The 25,618-nt window shown below is 37.7% G+C and overlaps 1 protein-coding gene across 5 annotated transcripts in view; it reads right to left on the reverse strand.

Moving 5' to 3' along the window:
• Arhgef9 (Cdc42 guanine nucleotide exchange factor 9) overlaps positions 1-25,618 on the reverse strand; it is a 167,335-nt gene that overhangs the window by 42,188 nt on the left and 99,529 nt on the right. For all 5 annotated transcript variants that reach the window (XM_036174283.1, XM_036174286.1, XM_036174285.1 and 2 more), the window contains exon 4: positions 18,785-18,964. In XM_036174283.1, coding sequence (XP_036030176.1) covers positions 18,785-18,964 — 180 coding nt within the window. The remainder of the gene's footprint in view (positions 1-18,784; positions 18,965-25,618) is intronic.

Here is a 25,618-nt window from a genome sequence, read left to right on the forward strand (position 1 = left end):
TTTAGAAAGTTTCAAACAACTTCATGTAACCTATCTGATAACAATGCAATAAACTTAAATCCAACAGCAAACAAATCTCTAGTAAATACAAACTCATGCAGTTAAAGCAACATATGACTAAATGATGAATGGGTCAAAGAAAAAATAAAATATATCTCCTGGACCTGAAAATGAAAACACAACAAAACCTCTGGTATGCATTACATGAAGTCCTACAAGGGAAATTTATAGCTAAAATGTCTACATAAAATATCAGAAAAAGCACAAATAAATGACTTAAGAAACCAACAAAATTTTAGAAAAACATGAATAAAACAAATCCAAATTTGGTTGATTGCACAAATTAATAAAAAAAATTGCAGAACAAATTAATAAACTAGAAAAAAATACAAAGAATTAACAAAATTAAGGGCTGGTTATTTGAGAAAATAAACAAGACTGACAGACCGTTGGCCCAACCAACCCAATGGAATAACAAAAAGAAGAGCAAGTAACAATGACCTCAAGACTCAGCGATACTACTTTTGGGCATATACTCAAAGGATGCTCCATTCTACAAGAAAGACACTTGCTCAACTATGTTCATTTGCTTTATTTGTAATAGCAAGAACCTGGAAACAACCTAGGTGCCCTTCAACTGAAGAATGGGGAAAGAAAATGTGGTACATTTATACAATGGAGTATTACTCAGCTGTTAAAAACAATGACATCAGGAAATTTGAGGGCAAATGCATGGAACTAGAAAAAAAATATCCCAAGTGAGGTAACCCAGACCCAGAAAGACAAACATGGTGTGTACTCACTCATAAGTGGATGTTAACTGTAAAGTAAAGGATAACCATTATCCACAGATCCAGAGAGGCTGGGTAACAAGGAGGGCCCAAGGGGAAACACATAGATCTCCCAGGGAAGGGGAAATAGAAGAGATGTCCTGGATGGTGGGAACTTGAGGGATTGGGTTGAGAGGTGGGTAGAAGGGGAGAGTATTGAAAGAGATGACTGGAAAGGGGGGTGCTTTTCAAGGACAGGTAGAGCCCTGATTCAAGGGAAACTTCAATCCATGAATCTACAAGGATGACCCCAGCAATAGTGGTTATGTAGCCTGAACTGGCCATCTTCTATGATCACACTGGTGACTAACCCAAGTGTCATCAGGGAGTCTTCATCCAGTGACTGATGGAAACAGAGGCAAAGACCCAGGGAATCCTGCTGAAGACGGGGGAGAAAGGATTATACAAACCAGGGGGATCAAGGACATCACAAGAAAACCCACAGAAACAACTATCCTGGCTCATAGAAACTCAGAGTCTGAACCAACAACCAGGGAGCCTACATGGGATTGACCTAAGCCCTCTACATATATGTGACAGTTATGTAGCTTGGTTTATTTGTGGGACTCCTAGTGGTGGGAGCAGGCTATCCCTAATTCTTTGGCTGGCTCTTGGCAACCTAGTCCTCATACTGGATTGCCTTGTCTACCCTAAATGTAAGGACAGGTGCTTAGTCTTATTGAGACTTGATATGCCATGTTTTGTTGATACCCATGGAAGGCCTGCCCCTTTCTGAACAGAAACAGAGGAGGAGTGGATTGATGGAGGGGGGAGGGCAGAGGAGAGGTGGAGGGGAAACTGTGGTCAGGATGTAAAATAAACAACCAAATAAATAAACAGAAAATAAATAAGTAAAAATAAATAAAACCAAAAGAGAAAAGAAACAATCAACTGACTGAAGAGGAAGCCAACAGAATGGGAGAGAATCTTCAGCAGTTTATACCTCTGATAGAGGGTTAATATCTAGAATATATAAAGAGCTAAAAAAAAAAAGTAAAGATTAAAAAAAATGACCCATTCAAAAAGTTGGTCTGGGATATGAACAGAGTTCTCAAAAGAAGAAACAAAAAAGAATAAGAAATGTTCACTGTCCCTAGCAATTAGGGAAATGCAATCAAAATAACTTTGAAATTTTGTCTTATCCCAGTAAGAATGGCAAAGCTGAACAAAACAACCAAGAAGATATGCTAGAGGGGATGTGGAGAAAAGGGAAGCCTTATTCATCATTGATGCTATCTCAAACTTTCCAGGCACTCTGCAAATCTCCGTGGAGATTCCTCAAAAAGCTAAAATTAAATCTTCCTTATGACTCAGCATATGCCTAAAGGACTTGACTTCCTACTCCACAGATACTTGCTCAGCCATGTTCACTGGTGTTCTCTCCATGATAACTAGGAAATGGAAATAACCTAAATGTTCTTCAACTGACAAATGGATAACATAAAGGTGATACATGTACACTATGGAATATTATTCAATTGTAAGGAAAAATTAATCCATAAAATTAGCAGGTAAATAAATGGCTGGAATTAGAAAAGATAATATTGAGTAAGGTAACCCAGATCTGGAAAGACAAACACTGTACAGTCTCTTTCATCTGCGGTTCCTAGCTCCAAACCGGCAGATTCGAGTATATAATTCGAGTAACTACAGAAATCAGAAAAGTGAAAAGGGAACATTTTGGGGCAGGAAGGAACAATAGAGACTGGAATAGTAGGGTACAAATGATCTGAAGTGGGAAAAGGGAAAAATAGGCAGCTTTAATTAGGGAAGGAAAAGGAAAGTAAAATAACAGTAAGGATGTCTGGAAAAAGTTATAAGGAATCATGTTACTATCAGTCTACCTAAAATACCTATAATGCTTGTAAATCTATATATACACATACAATTTAAATGAAAATTTCCCATCTTGGCTGGTAATGTTCCCTCCATAGACCATCTAATAAAACCCTCAACAGCAGAAATGAGAAACCGTCTTTTTAGTTGTTGGTCAGGGTTATCCAAGATACTGTCCATACATTATAGGCTATTGCTGAGGTCCTTGATTACATCCCAGTTGTAGAATGTAAGACCTTATTACTCACCATGTACACCATGAACTTCAGACAGAGTACCCAGAGGACCCGAGCTGGATTTGACTTGAAAGGACTCCATCATGAGAAAGCTCTACCAAAAGGCACCAAGCAAGCTTCCAAAGAAGGAAAGCAACAAGCTGGGATGCTATGAATGGCAACAATGACCAACATGGCATGATAACCTTTAGAATGCAATAGTACCACATATACTCTGGCAGTGACTATCAGTTCTCTAATTGCACTTCTGCTTGAGGGAAATTATGGCTCATATTGGAGGATGAACTACAACCACCTCCTTACTAAGCCAATATAATAACTAATTCTAAATATTTATCCTTATACCCACATAGAAGCTTTACCCCCTCATCAGGGAAACTTCTCTTTGAAACTGACAGAGACCATTACAGAAAGCTACAACCAACCAAAATGCAGAGTTGTGAAGCCTTGTCCCAACTGATGTATCTACAACACAACTCCTTCACTTAAGTCTCAGGGATACTGAGGAGGCGGTAGAGAGATTTTAAGAGCCAGAGGAACAGGAAGTTTTCTGTGAGAGTATGCCACCTGAAAATGTCAGAGAAGCTGAACCTATGAAGTCTCACCAACATGGCTGCCTAAACAGTATCTGAACAAGGATAGTACCAATATATACGCTAACATTGAAGGGAGACAGCTAACATGGAAGGGGGACAATGTAGCAGGAATCTTAGAGTTCTTATTAATAAAAACAAACCTGAGGCCAGTTATTGGGGTGAATGCTGGAAGATCAGAGAGGCAGAACAAGCCACAGCTCCTCACCTTGCCAATTCCTCAGCTGATCCAGTTGCAGACTGAATGACTCTCAGCTGAACTGTGCTGCTCAAAAACCTAAAAGCTTAACCTGCCTAGTTCCTCATCCTCACGCCTTAAATACCTTTCTGCTTCCTGCCATCACTTCCTGGGATTAAAGGCTCTTGTTACCATGCCTGGCTGTTTCCAGTGTGGCTTTGAACTCACAGAGATATAGACAGGTCTTTGCCTCTGGAATGCTAGGATTAAAGGTGTGTGTGCCACCATTTTCTGGCCTCTATATCTACTGGCTGTGCTGTTCTCTGACCCTAGATAAGTTTATTAGGGTGCATAATATTTTGGGGAACAAATACCACCATAGGACTGCTCACAACGTCTCAACTCTAGACAAAGAACTACAGACAACTAAGGAATGTTGAGAGTGGGAGAAATGGTCTTCCCCAGGGAAGAGCACCCCAATTGGCTATCCAGTACCAAATGAGCAGCCCTGAAAAACATACATATAATTAATAATATACACACTGAGCAAATTGTATTTATATATTTAGGAATATACACATATATACAATTAAAGAAAAAGAGGCCACGAATTCTAGATAGAGCAAGGAGGGATATATACAGGAGAGGTTAGAGGGAAGAAAGGGGAGGGGAAAATGATGTAATTTTATTATTAAAATATTTAAAATAAGAATTATAAGTCTTCAGGAGTTGGTTTAATACTATGTTCATTTATCTGAATAACAATGGCTATTTTTCTCTTAGGGTCTATGATCTGTCTAGCCATAGGTTTCTGGTGCTATAAAGGTTCCAGGTATGCATTTTATTCTGCAACAGGACTTAAATACAATCAGAAAGCTGCTGGTTACTCCCTTACACTTGTGTCACAATTGCACCAGTGGGGACATCCAGACAGTCATTATTTTAGGTCACAGGGTTCACGGCGGAGTAAGGCCAATGATTACTTTTATCTTCCAGTAGCATGTATAGCACCTTCCAGCACCATGAAAACTAGCTAGTGAGGACAAAGCTTCTAAGTCAGTATTAGCTTGATTTCTCTCTGTTCTATGACTAAAGCATGTATTGTCCTCATCAATGGCATCTACCATCAAGTTCTGGAAGGTAACCCAAAGCATCAGCAATACTCTGTGATGTCTGGGGGTCTGGGGAACTCACTGGCCACAATTCCAAAAGAAGCAACCCATTCCTGGGGCTGGGCTTTGTGTATTTTTTTTTAGCCTCTGGCACTTTGTAGGGTTACTTTTGCCCCTTTATAGAAAAACTTCATTTTAATTATTTTTATGACATGTATAGATATATTTTAGGAAGCATCTGTGGTAACTTTGGAAAAGTCTTTAATGATACTTATCACTCCTAGTTTTCCTCTTTTATCCTGTCATTCCTTCACTGACCCCAATTTATCTCTTACTAGTCCACTACCTTCTCTAGCAGTAGCCCTGAAAGCCCCTCTCCCTGGCCCCTTAATAATTTCCCGAACTCTATGGGTATTCCAAATGAAATAAGCATATCTAAATATTCAAAGGTAAATTAATCTCTGAACCTTCATCCGGGAAGCTTGTATTTTTAGTAGATGAATGTCAGCACAGAGACCCATAACTGGCCAAGGTACAGAGAATAAAAGATTGCAGGATATTCAACCTTTAGTGGAACTTTATATACTACTATTCCCCCACCCTAAGGCTCAGGGATCACTGCAAACAAATGGGAAGGAAGTGTGTAAAAGCCAGAGGCAGTGGATAACTACAAGAAAACAATGCCTTCTGAACACAGCTTGGAAGCCGCACACATGCGCTCAGAGTACTTGAGACAGCATGCAAGCCAAGCCATGTCAAGCCCCAGAGAAAAGATCTGGACAAGAAGTTTTACTGCTAGCCAAGGAGCTTCTGGCAACTGTTAGCTGCTAGGAGAGTAAAGGTCAGTTTTGTCTAAGACTGTAGCAACTAATAAGCTGACAACACTCCAGTGGAAGGACACATATTCAAGAATATTGAGCAGCACAATTTGCCCTTGATTAGGAAAAACAAGGATATAATGTTTGCGTGGGAAGAGAATGGGAAAGTTGATCTGGGAAGAGTTGGTGGTGGTGGGGAAGGTGAATATGATCACACTTCATGTGACATTCTTGAAGAACTAAATAAAAATACAAAATAATTTAAATTCTAATTGAAATTAAAATCATTAAGTAAATTAGTATTTAATTTTAAATTATCTCTCAAATACTTTCTAAATTAAACTAAATAATTCAATAAAATGCAAAAAGCTCATATAAAATTGAAGAATTAGTAGTGACGTACAGGAACTTTAAGAATCCGTGACATAAAATGTTTAATGATTAGAAAATACTAGCACACCTTAGGACAGCAACTGAATGAAGTCTGTCATTGGAGCCCTGATTCTACACTTCAATATACATTTCACAAGATAAAACCTCACTGCTCTCTGATTAAAGAGCGATCAATACTTTGCAACTAGATTGCTGTTTTTTATACTCTCCAAATCACACAAATGGGTAGCAAGAACTAAAAATAGCAGTCCATTCATATTAGTAAAGTTCTCTGTTGAGAACATCAGGAAAGGTCAGTGCAGAGATGAACAATTTTCAGGGTTTCTTATCTGTAGATAATATGATTTCTAGGAAACAACATAAATTTATTTTTATTAAATATTCACTGAACTTTACTAAAGTATAAATTTATTCAATATTTTGTTAAATATAATGGATACATAAAATGTATGCTTATTAAATGTACATTGTTTACTTTATATGTTCTCATAATAAAATATCTACTTTTTTTTTCTAATGAATTAGATGTATTAAAGGAGGGGAAGGAGGTACTTATGTAGAACAATTACTCCAATTTTTTCCGATGATACTTGATGGTTTATAAAGTAGCGTGTTAGTAATAAGACTTCAATGGATTTCCTACTAGAAATACATCAACCTCTCTTCCTATAATGTACCTTAGGATTGAAACATGGAGGAAGAAATGAAGGCATTGTAGATCTCAGTATACAAACCTAAGTGGTGGTAATATAAGCTAAGTTTGGTTAGAAAATTACTGGGGATCACCAGAGCCAAACAGAAGCAGATGAAATGGGAATAGTTTATCAGAAGTAATCAATCCAAAAAAAGTTAAGGATTTAAATCAAAATATAATAGGGACTAGGAAAGCATATGTCTTATATGAGCAATGAAGAAAGAATTTTGCCACAAAACTATTATTACAAAAGGAAGTGCTTGATCAAATGAAATCTGTATCAGTGACATACAAAAATAAGAAAATAGTCTGCATACAGATACTAAAATATATATTGATGTATAAGAGTACATGCATCATACTTATGCACATAAGGATAAAAGAAATCGTAGAAAGATGACTGAATGACTTCAAACTGTAGAGAGGAGAGAGAGAAATAGATTGAAATTCCCTGGATTAAGTTGTTAAGCTACTTGGGCTCACTGAAACATGAAGTCTTTATCGTTAAAATAAAACTGCAATAGAGGTTAGTAGAATTAAATTATTTTAAAATTTTATGCATGTATACAATGAAGCATGAAAATATCTCCCCTCCATTCTCCCCTTTCAATTTCTCCTATATCTTCTCGACTTTCATCTCCGAACTCCCTCTCTCTCCAAACTGTCTCCAAATTCTCTCTCTCCAAAATCCAAAAGAATGGTTCTCCCTCCCCCAACAGCTACAACTGTTACCAGCTCTTCATTAATGGGTAGGATCTGAAGAGCACCTTTCCCATCTATGCTTGGATTTTGGACCTTAGAAAATAATTTACCTCTGCCACTTTGCTAGACCAACACAACTCTTTAATTATATCCTAAATCTCTACCTTTTACCCACAGATAAGTGTAGATATTAACCCCTCACTAAAGAAGTCTCTCTTTACAGCAAATGGAGACTATCACCAAAAATCACAACTGGATACAGTGCAAAGTTCAAAAGATTATGGAGAATGAAGCCCTAACGGATACATCTACATCACAGTTCCTGCATCTATGGCTCACTACCACCACAGAAGGTGGGGCAGGAAGACTGTAAAAGCCAGAATACCAGGAAGTTTGCAGTAAAATAGTCTTTCTTAGAAATGTATAAAGAAGTGCAGAACAATGGCAATACAAATGGACACATTAACGTGAAAGGGGTAAAATTTCATAGGAAACCCTCGCCCCAGACAAAGAACTACAGGACACTAATGACTATGTACAGAAGAATTAGCCTCTCCCAGGTATGAGCCACCTTACTAGTTGCCCAATACAAAGTTGTCAGTCATGAAACTATATATACACAAAAAACCAAAAAGTGACTGAGCAGTGTGTGTGTGTGTGTGTGTGTGTGTGTGTGTGTGTGTGTGTGTGTGTGTTAACCAAAGAAAAAGAAGCTATCAACTGGAGAGTGGTAGGGAAGAGGCAGGGTAAATGAGAGGGACTGGAGGTAGGAAAGGGAGAGAGGGAAGTGATGGAATTCTATTTCTATTAAAATATTTGAAAAATTGTTAATTATCTTCCCAGAGTGATATGGCTATGCAGCAGCTTTGGTAATCTGCATAGGTCCTACACAAGACTGAGACATATTTTATTAATTAGAGTTTCTATACTGCTATGATAAAGCACCATGTTCAAAAGTAACTTGGAGAAGAAGGATTTAATTAATCTTACACTTCCAGGTAACAGTATATCACTGAGGGAAGTCAGGGCAGGGATGTAAGTAGGGCAGTAACCTATAGATAGGAACTGAACAGAAGCAATGGAGGATTGCTGCTTACTTGCTCTCTTTGGCTTGAGAGAGATAATTAGCCTCCCCTAGGGATGAGCCCCCTAGGCTGTCCAAGAAAAAGTGGTCAGTCCTAAAATCATACTCACAAGCTACACTAAACTGACTCAGCATGCTGTGTTCATACAGTTATGCACTTATTTATATATGTAACAATAATAATAATAATAAAGAAGCTATGAATTAATTGGGAGGGGACATGGGAGGTGTTAGAGAGAGGGCATGGGAGGAGTTGGAGAGAGGAGTTCTTCAGCAGATCCCGGCAATCCTAGCGGCTTGCACTGATGAGATAACTGACTGTTAACATAGCAGCAGCCTGACTCCAGCCTTTATCAATAAAAGCTCCAGAGACTAGTTTGTTTGTTTGCATCAGGTATTTTTTGCCTCCGCATTCTCTGGGTGTATAATACACTCTATCTCTTCTTGTTTTCCTAGAATTAAACCATCTCCTAGAGGTAAGAAATTCCTGCTACAGTTCTTCTAACCCAAGGACCTATTCCTGTTGCTTTAATATTCTCTAGATCCTTGATTTACAAGAGTTCTTCCTTCTAGGTGCCTGCACTGTGTGAACTGCTCCTACTTGAGACAGCCCAGCCCAGCAACCCAGCTGTCACATTTTCTAAGTTTCCTAAGCTACCACCTTCATTTCCTATAGTTATTTTAGCTACTTCTTTCTTGGATGCTCTGTCTCTGTGACTCAGAATAACTACAAAGCATGAGTCCATGATAACCCAACATGCCCCTGCTCCAGCCTCACTGCCATGTGCAATCAAGCTCTCATAACAAATGCACCCCCTTGACCCAACCTATTGTCACCCCTCCAAGGCCTCATCATTTGAAAAACCCACAGTGTGTCTCTGCCGCCATGCACATGTCTAAAAATGTCCCTCAAGTTTTTAGCACTAGTGTTTGATTCTACCACTGATACCTAGCCACAGTTGTGGAGATAAGGACCCCAAGAATCCCGAAAGCCACTGTGTACCTTCCACAGCTCTTGCTGTTGTCAATACAGTATCGTGAACCAACAATATAGTCTCCTCATTCAGACATGGCACTGCGGCATGCTCTCACATGTGATTCATTGTGACATTGCACCCTACCTTACCACCTCCACTATCCCAAACAGAGGGGAGGGTTGCCTTCTCCAAGCCAGTCCACAAACTTTGGATGGGGGGAAATAGTTCTTCAAAGGCATATTATTCTTTCCAAGACTATAAAGATTTAAAAATATCCTCACAAAACACACTGTCAAAGGAACACAATAAAGTATAAATATACCCTAACTGGAAATCCATAAATTGTTTGACAAAGGATCCGAAATAATTCTTTGGAGGAAGTCAAATGAATTAAGAGAACAAGTACAAACAACTAACAAAATCAGAAAACAGTACAAACTTTTCAAAATGAAAAGTTGAAGACATTAACAAACACAAAAAGAACCAAATAAAGTATTTGGAGCCAAAGACTACATTTACTGATCTAAAACAAAGTTTAAAAGGAAAACAACATCAAGCAGAAAATGAATTAATGAATTCAACAGATCACCTGAAACTAACCAGATGAGAAAAAGGGGGAAAAAGGAATAAAAAATGTTTACAGGATCCATGGGATATAATAAAAAAATCTAATATTTGCAAAACTCAAGTTCTAGAAGAAGAAACAGATGGAGTGGGGGGCACATTTAAAGAAATGCTGGCTGAAAATTTCCCATATCCAGGGATAAAACACAAATATTTAGGTTCAAGAAGTGTAGTGATCTCCAGTGTAATAAGTAGAGTTCACCAAAAGATTACACAAAACTGAAAGAATTCTAAAAGCAGAAAAACAAAAGAAGCACATTACTCAGAAGGGAGCTTTGATAAAGATCAAAAGATTTCTCAGATTCCATGCCTTAAGCCTGGATCAGGCCTGGAAATAGCACCTGGTGTGAGCCAGATGAACGTAGAGCTGAGGCAAAAACATCTTTGAGGATTAGATAGAAACATCAAACAGATTGTTCTGTACATTTCATGACACATTATACTGGATTTATCCCATACTGACATTCAGTGAGATGCCTGGGGAGTTGGAATTGGCACTGTTGTATTTTATATGGAGAGCAAAAAGTCAATATGCACAAATTTTGCTGTTTGTTCCCTTTGCCTTGCTTGGTTGGAGGTAATAGCTTTTTTGAGGCTAGAAGATATTGTTGTTCAGAAGTCAACAAATATGTTCATAAGCTACTATACTTGGTGTTTCTGGGGGGTGATGTGGCTCTTTGATACAATTCAATTGGAAAATATAATAAATTAACATTCAGAATATATAGCCTAAGTTGGTCTTGAATTATCTTCCTGCTTCTCCTAAGCAAGGTAGAAATATGGCCAGAAGCAGAGTTTGCAGGAGAATACAGATACAGAATCCAAACCATGAACCAGACATCAGGAAGGACTCCTCAAAGAAGGTCCACTATTGTCAAATGGAATGCTGAAAGGCCACCCAGAAAGGTGACTAATATTGTGTGACTCAATCCATGACCATCATCTGTGATCTGAGTTCACAAAGGGTAGGACTGGAATCTGGAAGCCTAGAGGGGAAGGAACACTGTGTGGATACTGGAGGAAGGGAACAGGGAAGACTATTCAGATTCTATATTCCCATCTAGCCTTGCCTTTTTCACATTTATTCCTCCTTTAGTAAGTACCTAATGTCAGTTTAGCAGGCCAGCTCTGTTCTCCCTTCTCTCTCCCTTTCCCCATTTCTTCCTCTCCTCAGCTCTCTCTTCCACCCTCTCTCCCCGTTCCCCCTTTTTCCCACCTCCATTTTCCTCCCTTCCTTCATCCCACCCTCACTGTTTTGTTCCCTTCCGTTCTTCTTTCCCTGTCTCTTCTCATTCCCTCCATTTTGTTCGGAGGGTCTGTGAGTCTGTGAGATTTCTGTCTCAGGTCTCACTGCATTCCTGTACTTCTATCTTAACATGCTGTCTTTAACCGAGACTGCCTCATCTTCTTTGTCCCCACTGCTTCCTCTTTTGCCATTTCTCTCCTTAACATTTGACCTATCAACCCAATAATATTCACTAGTCTCACTCTCATTTTTTTTTCTTGTCCACTCATGAATACAGTAATGGATATCTTGGGGCATACAGTACTATCAGAGTTCCCTTACTTCCTAAAATGGTTGGTAATTAAAGGGTGCTTGGTTGCTATTTTACTGTATGTTCAGAGAGGTACAAGAAGAAGTATTACAATTTTAAACATATACACACTGTCTTACTTACGGTTTCTATTGCTGTGATAAACAGTACAACCAAAAGCAACTTGGGGAGAAAAGGGTTTATTTCATTTTATAACACTCCTCTAATACTGAGAGTCAGGGAGGGAACTCAAGGCAGAAACCTGGAGCAAGAACTGAAGCAGAAATCATGGAAGAAAGCTGATTACAAGAGTAGCTGGACCAGTTTTCAATCCCACCAACAATAAATGAGGGTTCTGTTTTCCCCACATCTTCCTCAGCACTTGTTAACAGTTGTTTTCTTGATCTCTATCATTCTGACTGGAGTAGGAGAAAAATCTTCGAGTTGTTTTGACTTGCATTTCCCTAACTGCTAGGGGAAATGAACATTTTTGAGATATCTATTAGACATTTTATTTTCTTCTCTTGAGAATTCTCTGTTCAGGTCCCAGGGTCATTTATGGAATGAGTCATATTTTGTTTTTATTTTTTTTATTTTGAGTTCTTTATATATTGTGAATATTATCCTCTGTCTTGTATAACTGACAACCTATAATATATACACATGTGTATATAAATGTACATAAATAGTTTAAATGAAATCTTCAAGGAAACTTCCATTTGCAACAGATGAAGGCCATAACAAAAAATCACAATCAATCAAACTGTAGAGTTGTGGAGTTCATTCTCAACACATGCATCTATAATACAACCCCTGTACTTGAGGCTTAGGAATCACTACAGAACCAGGGGCAAAAACACTGTAAAAGCCAGAGGATCTGGAGTTTGCTGTGAGATTTTTGTCTCTTAGTAATATGAGAAGCTACACCCATAAAGTTTCACCAACATGACAGCCTAAATATGAGCTGAATAAGGACAACAATAAGGAAGCTAATATAGAAAGCTCAAGATGTCTCAATCTTACACAAAAAAAAAAAACTTAGGAATTCTGAGCGAGAGAAATAGTCTTCCCCAAGAAAGAGCACAAAAATTGGTTATCCAATATCAAATGGTCAGTTCTGAAAACATACATATAAGTAACATTATACAGATTAACAGGTTGTATTTATATACTTAGGAATATATATGTATACACACTTACACATATGTATGTAATAACAATGAAAAAGGAGACCGTAGATTTGAAAGAGAGGAAGGAGAGGTATATGGGAGGGTTTGGAGGAAGGAAAGAAAAAGGGGTAATGCATTAAAACTATAAATAAATGAAGTAATTATAATTTGTACAATATATTACAAACTCAAAAATAAAAGTATAAACAAAAATAAATGCTATCAGCTTTTTTTTAAACAACCTGACTCAAATAATGCAACAGCTATTATTTCTGATGTGTCCATGCAGGTAAAACCAGTCACAGAAGAAGCCATAACCTATACTAATGTGTTCTTCTGTTTGGAGGATTATTGATCTAACCACCTGGAGTCCCAATAGGCTTGGTTCAACTATTCAGAGTGGGTTAGAGCCTTGAGATTTTGACAGGATAATTGGGAACTAATTAGGATCCACCTCCTGTGTGCTTGTACCCACAATAATAACAGTGTGGATGTGTCCCAATTGTGTCAGCACATCCTAGAAAAGCAAAATGCTTTTGATCAGATTGGTTTCTCCTGTTAATACTGCAAAAACAATCCTTGACGCAATTTGAGACTTCAATCTCTTTGACCTGAGAAAATATTCCTTTTCTTTTTACTAGGAAAAAGCTATTATGTTCTTCCTTTTCCATTATCCTTAAAGTTTGGTGTCAAGAATGGCAGCATGCTGCCTCTGGACTTAGCACGTAGAAAAATTCTGAATGTATAAGAAAAGGGGTGATGTAGGATGCCACAGAAGTCTGGAGTGAATGTATGTATTGTTTGACATGTGCATGACCACAAGGACCCCAATGCCTCATGCCCATGGAGGTGACAATGCCTTCCCCATGCCTTCCTCTGGTCCAAGTGTGAATGTTGACAGAGTGTGCAGAAAATGTCCATTGTAGCTTTCTCTCCCTGGATATTTACAGCTTGAATATTGTTCTCTTAAAGAGACTATTCCTATCATGACAAGCTAAACCTATCTCTTTGTTCAACTGTACACCTAAGCCTTGCCTCCTTGTTCAGCTCTATGTAATAACCCTACCTCCTGGTTCAACCATATATATAACAAACAAGTTGAGCTTCAGGGTACTGTGGCTTCTCCATAAGAGAGCCCAGACAAAGCCTGGTACATTCAGTTGAGGCAGGACCAAACTCCTCCCCCCTGCATCAAGACTGAGCAAAGCTTCCCACCATAGGGAATAGGCTTTGCTGACTCCCTATGGGAGGCCTTACCCTTTTGTAGGAGAGGATGGGGGTGGTGGGCTGGGAGGCAGCAGGAGGAAGGATGAGAGAGGGATCTGTGGTTGGTATGTAAAATGAATAAAAAAATTCATAAACAAAAAATAAAGTTTAAAAAAAGTGAGCCCAGACAACCTAATCCCAGCTTTTCTGTGTCTCTGTACATGTGATGCCATGATTTGAATGCACACTCTAAACTTTATGTTGAAATTTAATTGGCATTATAATATTATTAAGAAGGTTGTTGTGTTGTAGAGTCTTTGGGTCTTGTTAATTATAGTGTGTAATTTTTTACTTGCTACTTTTTAAATAATACATTTTAAAATAAAAATACATCTTCAAAATAAAGAATTGGGATATTTAAGAGCCGCCATGTTCCCTCATTGCCCCCCCCCCCACCAAATGCCATTACAGCAAAAGTGAGTTGGTTGTAGCGGCAGTTAGTTTGACTCAATCTTTTCTGTCTTGTGTGTGCTCCTATGTCCTTCACCACACTATAATGTAACAAGAAGACCCCTGCTCTACTTTGTACTAGGCCTATGCTTTGATATTCCTAGCTTCCATATCTCCAAGAAACAGATTTCTTTTCTGTATAAGTTATCATGCTAAAGCAACATAAAATGGACTGAGATACTAAATAGCATGCTGTTGAATAACCAGTTGGTAAAAGAAGACATTGTTTGCCATTTTCAAAAATAAATAAAAACATTTTTTAAAAAAATCAAATAAAAAATGCTAGCAAAGAGGTGGAGAAAGTACTTGTTATTCACTGATGGTAAATAAGTAACAGTAGTATCACTGGGTCACTTGGTAGTTGCAGTTTTTTTGCTGGTATACACCTAAATCCTCTAACAATAAGGCACATACCATAGAGCTACCTGCATATTGTTGTTTGTTTCTGCATTATTTACAATAGCCAGGAAATGGATCGATATAGATATTCATCAATAAATGAATGTTTTTTTTAAATATGGCACTAATACAGAATAGAATTTTAGGTAGCTGTAAGAAAAATGAAAACAGAATATTTATAGGAAAATAGATGAAACTGAAAATCATCTTTTATGCTTAGTGAAATAAGCCAGAAACATGTTTTCCTCTAATATAATGAATCCTGATTTTATATGAGGAAGTGTGTACATATGTGTATATATGTGTGTGAATATATATATATGTACATACGTATATAAATATATATACATATACACATGCACACATACATATGAAAACACACGTATATACACACACATACACATACATTATATGTAGGGGGACATGAAACTAGAAAGCAGATAATAAGATGAGTCAGAGATATCTTAAGGGGAAATAGAAAAAGAGAGGGCAATAGAATACATGAGGCATGATAGGAGAAAGGTAGACAAAGTGAAGGAAGGAAGGAAATCAGACAGATGGATATAGGAGTCCCAGGGGATGATAATGAGAGAGATTAGCAAATTAGAACAAAGTATAGTAACACATATGTATGAAAATGCCATAATGAAACTCATTGTTTTTTATACTGACCTAAAAAATTAATTAAAAATTCTTTAAAATCATAATGATACCACTTTCTACTTAATGGAATGGCAAATCATTTTAAATTGATAATATCAAATGTTAATAATTATATAGGACACCTGAAACACTTATAGTATTAGTAGTGGAAATGTAAAATAACATTGGAAATATTTTATATTTATAAAATTAAGGAAATATTTGCAATGTACATGCAACCTCGCTATTCTAATCTTAGTTATTTTTCCAAGACAAAATAAAAATTTATGTTCTCGCCAAACCTTACGCTGGATAATCATAGGAGCTTTATAAGTGTTTAAACTGGGAGCAACCCAGATATCCACTAACTGGTGAACAAGTAAAAAGGATTAATTACTAGCACAATTATCACATCATGAATGGCATTCTGTTAAGTAAAAAAAGACAAATACAAAAGATCCTATTATTTTATAACATTCTAGAAAAAGTAGTAATATGATAATGGAAAGCATATCAATGTTTGAAGGAACCTGGGGTTAAAATATAAAAGAAGGATTAAGACCTTTGATGTAGAGATGGAAATATTTTTTTTCCAAGATAGGGTTTCTCTGTGTAACAACCCTGGCTGTTTGTTTGTTTTTGGTTTTTTGAGACAGGGTTTCTCTGTGTAGCTTTGCACCTTTCCTGGAACTCACTTGGTAAACCAGGTTGGCCTCGAACTCACAGAGATCCACCTGCCTCTGCCTCCCAAGTGCTGGGATTAAAGGCATGCGCCACCACTTCTTGGTTATAATGGTAGTTACATAACTTCATGCAATTACTAAAAAACAAATCCATTGCAATATATAATTCTCATTGGGGAATCTTATACATAAGTTATAACCAAGTAAATCTGATAATCAGAACAATGTGATTTTTGAAGGCAAAACAATATTTAAAATGGATAGTTTGCCGGGTAATGGTGGCGCACACCTTTAATCCCAGCACTAGGGAAGCAGAGGCAGGCAGATCTCTGTGTGTTTGAGGCCAGCCTGGGCTACCAAGTGAGTTCCAGGAAAGGCGCAAAGCTACACAGAGAAACCCTGTCTCGAAAAACAAAACAAAACAAAAAAGGATAGTTTATCATTATCAAGTATTTATCCCAGTTTTATAACATTCATTTATCATACAAAAACTGTTCAATTCAAATTAACAGCATTAACAGATTAAAGCATGAAAGAAAATGAGTCTTTTTGTCCTCTAGGAGCCATAAAACAATGCATGAAGAATGTTTAGGTTGTTATAACTGGTGAGCAGGAAAATGATAATTGACATTTAGGGGGCAGAGACAAAGAATGCTAATAATACACATGATAATGCAAAGGGAAACCTCTAGTTGAGGACACTGATCTGTGTTCTGATTTCTCAACATGTGATTGATATTTATATATTGCTATAAATTATGTATATCTAGTCTGCTCTTATGTACTCTCTAAGAGCAAAATGTCCCATATGATTTTTTCTTGTTGTTCTGACTTCACTCCAGCACACACAACAGCCTTGTGCATGTTCATTTTAGATCTCTCAGCTATAATTTTGGGAATGGAACTATTAGGTCATGCACATGTTTAATATTTATAAAAGTACTCAGGTCCCATCTGCATTGGCTGAACCAGTTAATATACTGTGCAGAAGAGTTATCATATCAGTTCTGAGAGTGCTTTATGTAGAAGGGTCTACTTGAAAAACCCGCCCTTCACAAGCATAATAGAATTTGAATACCAACATGGATCTCTACCATGCCCTGCTCACAATAGCACATTGTGCGCAGACAGAAGAAACAATGTGGTTTATATAAAACATTTGCTTTCCTTCTGAAAATCTGAAATTTTGGCACGTGCTATATACAAAGGGGACCTGTAAGCTGGGCGGTGGTGGCACACACCTTTAATCCCAGCACTTACTTAGGTGGCAGAGCCAGGAGGATCTTTGTGAGTTCGAGACAAGCCTCATCTACAGAGAGAGTTCCAGGACAGGTTCCAAAGCTATAGAGAAACACTTTCTCGAAAACAAAAAACAACCAAACCAAACAAAAACAAAAACAAAGGGTACCTGTATAATCAATCCCCCATGAACTCAAAGACACAGAAACTTTAGTTTCTCTGAGACATTTCATATGATGCTTAGAATCTTTTCCCAGGTGTTCTCTTTTTCTTTTCTTGGTTGCTTTAGTTCTTTCATTAGAACAAAGCATAGCCATGAATAAGCTATATACTACGTCATTTCAGATTTCTTAGCAAATCACTGAACATAAGAGTTGTCTAGAAGACCCCTTCAGCACACATTGCCATAAACAAAGCAGACCCCTCCCCCAGGAGTTTGTTCTGTATAGCCTGAATTTTGATACACATGTATATATTATTTCTTAAAAAAATACTTTACAGGGCTGGAAAGATGTTTCAGCAGTTCAGAGCACTGGCTGATCTTCTTGCAGACCTAGCTTCAATTCCTAGCACCCATAGGGTGGCTCACAACCTCCAGTAATTCCAGGATCAGAAGTACTCTTTTAGCCTCCTTGGGTATTACATACACATGGTACAGCAATATACAAGCAGGTAAAATATCCATGCCATAAAATAATAAAATAAAAGTACCTTATCAAAAGTTAGATTAAATTGTTTATGAAAGATACACAAAAGAGAAAAATACAAAGGTATCACTGTAAATTCTTCTCACATTCTACTGAAGTTCAAATAGGGTAATGGATAGAGCTAGAGTTATCCAGTAACCTCAGGCACAGGTCCCAAATTCTCACTAGTGCTTACATTAAGCCCATGGCTCCTTTTGTTATACTTGACACTTCTCATACTCTAATTCTGACTTTTCAAAACCTTTCAGGAACTACTTTCTTGAGAAGTACACCTTCTCTTATTTCTCAAATTATGCAGTGAATATATTGAATTCCTCCCTAAATATTGGGTCTCATAGAAGCTGAACCCAAGAGGAAAGGAAAAGAGAAGTTTTAAAAAATCCTCTTGATAACTTCATAAAAGGTTGGGGAGAGAAGAGAGTATAATAGCAAAGAAAAATAATCCTAAACAAGTTATAAATCTTCCTATCCTAGTTAAAGATAAAGGTTCGAAAAAAATCAGTCATACAAGAACTCATACCTCATTCCAGTAATCACAGCTGACTAGAAGCAGAAAGCTCACACACCAACTGTTGCTTCCTATTATTCTTTAAAAATGAACAAAGTAAGATGCTTACATGCTCTAGGAAGCAGGGTCCTATCTCGCTGAGGTGGGGGTCATCATTGTTGTACTGCTTCTCCAGGTCTCTCACAAAGCCCATCTGAAACCTGTAGATGTCTTCAATGTTCCCAAAGATGACCTTCAGTTGCTCATCACTGAACATGTCCCTTCTCTTCCGGCACTGCTTCAGGTAGCCCTGCAGAGGTTAAAAGCTCAGGGTGAGGATCTCCCTTCCATTGCTTCCTAAGTACATGGAGAATCATTTTTGTTCCATGAAGTAGGCAGGTAATACTTATTTTCAGTTTTCATAAAGAGAAAGGGAGAGCCAGTGAAGAGAATTGTTGCATTAGTAACTTTTCAGAGTATGATTACTCTGGAATGCTTATGTTTTCCCTCTGTTTGTATGAGAGAAAAACAACAACAACAATAACCACAACAAAAGGCCAAGGGCCATTTTCCAGGGCCTAAATTGTACTTAGTATTCATTGTATTAAGAATAGCATGTGTGTACAACAATCCAGTAACCAAGGTAGAAGCACAAAAATACTCAGTAAAGAAACAGTAGCCAAACTCTCCTTGAACTCATACCCCTCCTGCTTCAGATTCACAAGGACAAATATGTCACAATATGCCACTATATCTGGCTCCAAACTATTATTTTAAATGAATTTCTCTGCTATCTATGACCAGTAAAGAGTATAGATGATGTTAGTCAGCAAACCCAAGAGTAACTGGACATTGTATTTGAAACATATGCAGACAGATTCTTACAAGATGTCAATGATGATGAAAGGAGAATGGACCAAGAATTCATTGCCTGATAAGAAACCCCTAACATAATGGTGACACATAAAGCACACTCCCTGAGATGTCAGTTCAGAAAACAGCTAATAGTTATGTCCATTTGAAAGGTTTAAGGAATGATCCAAACATCATATGATATCCCAAATGCAGCAATGATGCTGGAGTTCAAAACCAGTATGGAAAGTAATGAGTATAAAAGAGAAAGAAAGGAATGCCAGAGAAACTTCTCAATTCTCTTAATATATTCATTATCATTGTGAAGTCATTGCTTCTCTTTCTATTATGTATATCGAAATTTAATTACATATGAAGAATGTAGGTTGGTAGAGTATTTTCTTAAAGTTAATGATAGGGAATTAATACACTTTCAATGTAATGGGCTATTATATAGCCATTAAAATGATTGAAAAATACTGAAGAAACATGGGAGAGGTTTATAGCTTAATGTTAACAGTAGAATATGAATGGTGTATCAATATGATAACACTTTTATACATGCATACACCTTATTTTCTCCCTCTTGTTGAAAATTACAGAAGGAAAAGAAACAGAACAGACATAAATGCAGAGACTACTCATTCGCACACTCAGGAATAAAAAAAAAAAACCACAAAACTGGAAGCCATACTATATATACAGAAAGGACCTATAAGGTAAAAGGAGAGAGAGAGAGAGAGAGAGAGAGAGAGAGAGAGAGAGAGAGAGAGAGAGAGAGAGAGAGAGAACTTTTAAAGCCCTGACATGACATTATAAAACAAGGAACCACTAAAGATGCCATTGAGTTCATTTTCTCTTGGCCATCTATTGCTGGATTGTGAAGAGGGATTTGATGGAGATATCCTGTTTAGGGCTGAATATTTCAAGGTTTCCCACTCTCTGCATTTTCTCTGGTTGTGGGTTTTGTTCTATATTTGTTCTCATCTGCTGTAGGAGGAAGCTTCTCTGATGATGGCACTGATCTATAAGTATAGCAGAATGTCAATAGGGGTCATTTTGCTACCATGTTCTTTTAGTAGAACAGTAGTATTTGCTTTGAACCTAGGTCACTGGGCTATCTAGTCTCAGGTTCTTCATTACCTAAACAGCTTTGGGTATGGGTTCTATCTTGTGGAGTGGGACTTAAGTCAAATCAGATATTGTTTGGTTACTCCCACAAGCTTCATGTCACCATTACATTGCCATATCTTACAGGCAGGGCACAATTGTACATCAAAAGGTTTGTGGCTGGGTTGGTATTTATATTTCTCCTTTGGTAGTATGCAGACTACCTTCCTGTAATAGAGACACTAGCACCTGTGGGTAAAAGCTCTGTGTTGGCACCATCTCAACTTCTCCATGTTCATTGAGTTTATAGGTTTTATCTTCAGCATTAGGACCTTGCCATCACTTTGTGGGTAGCACCCTATAATCTTAGCAACAGCCTGGGTTGTTTGAGGTTCCCATGAGGCCTATTTGTTCAACAGCTATTATTAGATGTAACCCATTCCTGGTACTGGAAGCTTCAATTGGTGACAAGATATGTCCAGTTGAACCTATGCTTTCCTAATTATTTGGCAATTTCATTTAGATTGCTTTTATCTATGTATATATTTGAGGAAGATTCTACTGTAGGCTTCTATACTACACTCCTTTGAGTGTATGCCCAAGAGTGGTATAGCTGGATCTGGAGGAAGATCAATTCTCATCTTCCTGAAGAACCAAACACTGATTTCCATAGTGTCTGTACAAGTTTCATACAGTCAATGGATGAGTGCTCCCTTTACTCCACATCCTCACCAGTATGAGCTGTCATTTGTTTTGTTGATCTTAACCATTCTAAGAGGGTAAGTTGAAATCTCAAAGTAGTTTTTATTTGCATTTACCTGGTAACTAAGGATGTCAAACTTTTCTTTAAATGTTTCTCAACCATTTGTGTTTCCTCTTTTGAGAATTCTCTGTTTAGATCGGTATCCCATTTTCAAAATTGTATTACTTGCCTTCTTGATATCCATTTTTTGAGTTCTTTATTTTAGATATATTATTTATATATTTAGATATTAGCCCTATATTGGGTATGTAGTTGGTAAAAAATAAAATAAAATAAAAAATCCCAAACAAACAAAAAACTTTTCCCATTCTGTAGCCTGCTGCTTTGTCAAGATAATAATGTCTTTGCTGTGTAGAACTTTTCAGTTTTATGGGGTCACATTTATTAATTGTTGAACTTAGTGCCTGAAATACACCTTAATTTTGACCTTAAATAGGTCAAATTACAATAGATTATTCACAAGTACAATTTTGTTATATTTGTACATTTTTGTTTACTTTTTTACTTTCAAACTCTGATTTTTAAATTGTCTTCATTATTCAAAGTCAGAAAAAGTATTTTCCAGAAAAATACAAAATAAAAACCAAAACATATAGCTACAGGGAGAAGAAATTTATTATTTTCTAAATGTCTCCTGCAGACCTAGTGTTTGACAATATTTAGAATGACCTTCAAAAAGGAAATAAAGGAATAGGCATAAGAATATGGGAGTGAGAAGAGAGGCCAAAAGAGATAATTAGCTTCCTTTATTTTGACTGCCTATTGACTATGAAATTTTATACAGCAGTGGACAATATCTTATCAATATCTGTGTCTTCTCCTTCACACCTTTAAAAGTATGTAAGTTTTAAGATGAATTGGTCATGAAATGTGATGGCTCAAGCCATAAATGCTATCTTAAGTTAGAAAAAAAGACAAAAAAGACTGAGGCAAACAAAAGAGAGGGGTAATTTGAGCAGTCATACAACTGTGGGAGAGCAGCATTCAGTTGTGAGACACCGTTTCAGAGGAACAGCAGACTGGAACACATAATAGATACTGCACAGGGCTGAGGTTCTATTTGTTGGTAGAGGGTTTGCCTGGCATGTATACAGCCCTGGATTTGATCCTCACCACCAAGAAAACTGGGCATGGTAGTGCATGCCACTCCCAGAACTTGGGAGGTAGAGGCAAGAAGACCAGAAATTCAAGACCAGCCTAGGATATAAGAGATACTGTTTTAAAAATAAATAGGACAACCAGAAAGTACTGTTAAATTGTTTAGAGTGATAGATGCTATAGATTGATGCTTCACATGACAAGACATCATTCTTAAAAGATACTATAAGTACCATGACATCCCCAAGTGCTTTTAATTTGCATTTCTCAAATTAATAGGGATAAGGAATACTTTCTTGAGATATCTCTTAGTTGATTTTATTTCTTCTTTTGAGAACTCTCTGTTCAAATCAATAGCTCAGTGTTTAATTGAGTCATTTGTTTTCTTTACTTTTTATTTTTTGAGTTCTTTATATATTCTGAATAATAATCCTCTCCTTTGAGATTTCAATCAATCACAATTAGAATAGCTAAGATCAAGAAAACAACTCACAACAAATGCTTATGAGGAGGAAGAGAAAGAATAATACATATTCACTGTTGGTGGTATTGCAGACTGGTATAGCAATTCTGGAAATCAGTGTGAAAATAATCCAAAAGCTAAAACTAAATCTACCATATGCTAAGCTATAGCATCCCTTGGCATATAGCCAAAAGGTTGACTTCCTACTTCAGAGATGCTTGTTCAGCCATGTTCATTGCTACCCTATTCACGATAGCTAGGAAATGGAAACAACCTAAATGTCCTTCAACTGATGAATGGATAATGAAAATATGGTGCATATAGATGGTAGGAGTCTATTCAGCTGCAAAGATAAATGAAAATAAAATTATTAAAATTTCAGATAAATGAATAGAACCAGAAATTATTCTACTAAGTGAGGTAGCCCAGGCCCAGAAAGACAAATGTCACAAGTTCTCTCTTATTTCTGGATCCTAGGCCCAAATCTTCAGATGTACAGATGTTCTTCAGATATTATCTGGGCCAACTACAAAAAACAAGACCATAGAAAAGAACTGTCTAGGGGGAGCTCTAAAGCTCTACAAAGGGGAATATAATGATATGAAGGGGAGAATGGGGTGGGAACTTAGTTGGGGAGGGGAGATGGAATACAACATAGAAGGAAAGAGACAGAGGAGAAATAAACATCACTAAGAATGTTCAAAATATCTATAAGGAATCATCTTGTGTTTACCTAAAATTATATAGAATATATAATGCAGTTTAAATCAAGTTATACCACCAGAGATGATAATACTCCACAAGAGCCACAGTCTAGTCAACAAAAATCCCAGCAGCAGGCACCAAAAAAACTTCCTTTCTTTTTTATACATATAAATGGAAAGTATATTAAAAGAATGTGTTCTGGGTCAGGAAGGGTTAGGTGGGATAGTGGATGGGAAGACAAGGTAGAGGAGGGAGTCTAGGGAGGGATAATTAACACTAACAACCTTTGAAATGGCCATATATACAACCTTATACTGTAGGTGCTTCCTAAAATGTCTACTTATACACATCTAAAAAGAGTTTAGATGGAGTCATCTTCTAATAGGGGAGAATGCCTCATAAGATATCATATGGATCGAACAAAAACCCCAGTACCAGGTGGGGGTTACCTCCATTCCAGTTCTTGGTCAATGGGATCCAATAGATGCCCCAAATGACACAGTTTATTGGCACTGCTCTTGGTTACTCTGCAGAATTTGATAATAAGACCCTATTGCCAAAGATACCATATTCCTCAGTCATAGGACATGGAGAAACCAAGCTAGTACTGACCTGGAAGTTTTGGTTCTACTGGCTACCTTTCATAATGCTAGCAGTTTCTATGCATGCTACTTGGGGAGAAAAGTCATTAACAATCTTACTTAGCTATGAACCCTACAAACTATCATAACTAGCCAGATAATATATGCCCATAGGTGCAATACTGGCATAAGTGTTCTGAGAGTAACCAACCACTTTCTGGTTGCATTTGAGGTCTACTCCACACAATAGAACTCTTGTCTGATACTGTTAACTGGGCCAAAAAGCCTGTGACTTGGTAGGCCATAGGCCTTAAGGGAGAACATGCTTCTGTTATTCTGATAAATGAACATCTATTAAACTTCCTACTAAGTAATTAACTTTTTTCAAATTTATGTATTTTATATCCCAACCACAGTTTTTCCTCCCTCCTCTCCCCCCAGTCCCTCTCTCCCACCTCCCTGTGTCCCCTAATCCACTCCTCCTTCACCTCTATTCAGCAAAAGGCAAGACACCCATGGATATCAACAAAACATAGAATATCAGTTGCAGTAAGTCTAAGTAAGCACTTTCACTTGTCACATTATCCAGGCCCACACCTTGGAAGAAAGCCTCCTCCTCCATCATAGGCCAGGCCACCATCCTGAACCCCAGGTAGGACCTCCATCCTGCCCTTGCCTGCTCAATATAACCCCAACTACCACTCCTCTCCTTGTTACCACATCCCTACCCACATCTCTGGTGGAAGTCTCCTCCTCCACAAGAGACCAGACCAGCATCCTGAACCCCAGGTAAGACTAGTCCCCACCCCACCTGTGCTCATCTAGCATAACTCCAACTGCCCCCCCCTCCTCCTCACCATACCCCAGCCTATATCTCTGGCAGAAGCCTTCCACTTCATCAGAAGCCAGGCCAGCATCCTGAACACCAGAGGACCCTGAGCCAGATTAGAAGCCATGCACACAGCCAGAACTGCAGCCCCAAACTTGGGCAGCAATTGCCTGCTGGAACAGAAGCCATCTAGTCCATCAGAAGTCCAGCCCCCAACATGACTGGAGACCGGACCACAGGCCTCAGCAGCCAGAAGACCGGAGAGGAAATAGTAACCAAGGATGAAAATACTCATCCAACAAAGACAAATCCAGAAATCAGCACTTAGACTTATAATCACATCAAATCTAGATGCCTACACATAAGTGTAAGAACACAAACAACAATAGCCAGGGCAATGTCACCACCAGAGCCCAGCCATCCCACTACAGCAAGCCCTGAATATTCCAAGAAAGCTGAAGCACAAGAAAATGACCTTAAAAGAAACTTTATGGTGATGATAGATGTCCTTAAAGCAGAGATGAAAAGCTCCCTTAAAAAAAATCAAGGGAAAGACAACTAAA

Source organism: Onychomys torridus, chromosome X (assembly GCF_903995425.1).
Source record: "Onychomys torridus chromosome X, mOncTor1.1, whole genome shotgun sequence".
Classification (NCBI taxonomy): Eukaryota; Metazoa; Chordata; class Mammalia; order Rodentia; family Cricetidae; genus Onychomys; species Onychomys torridus.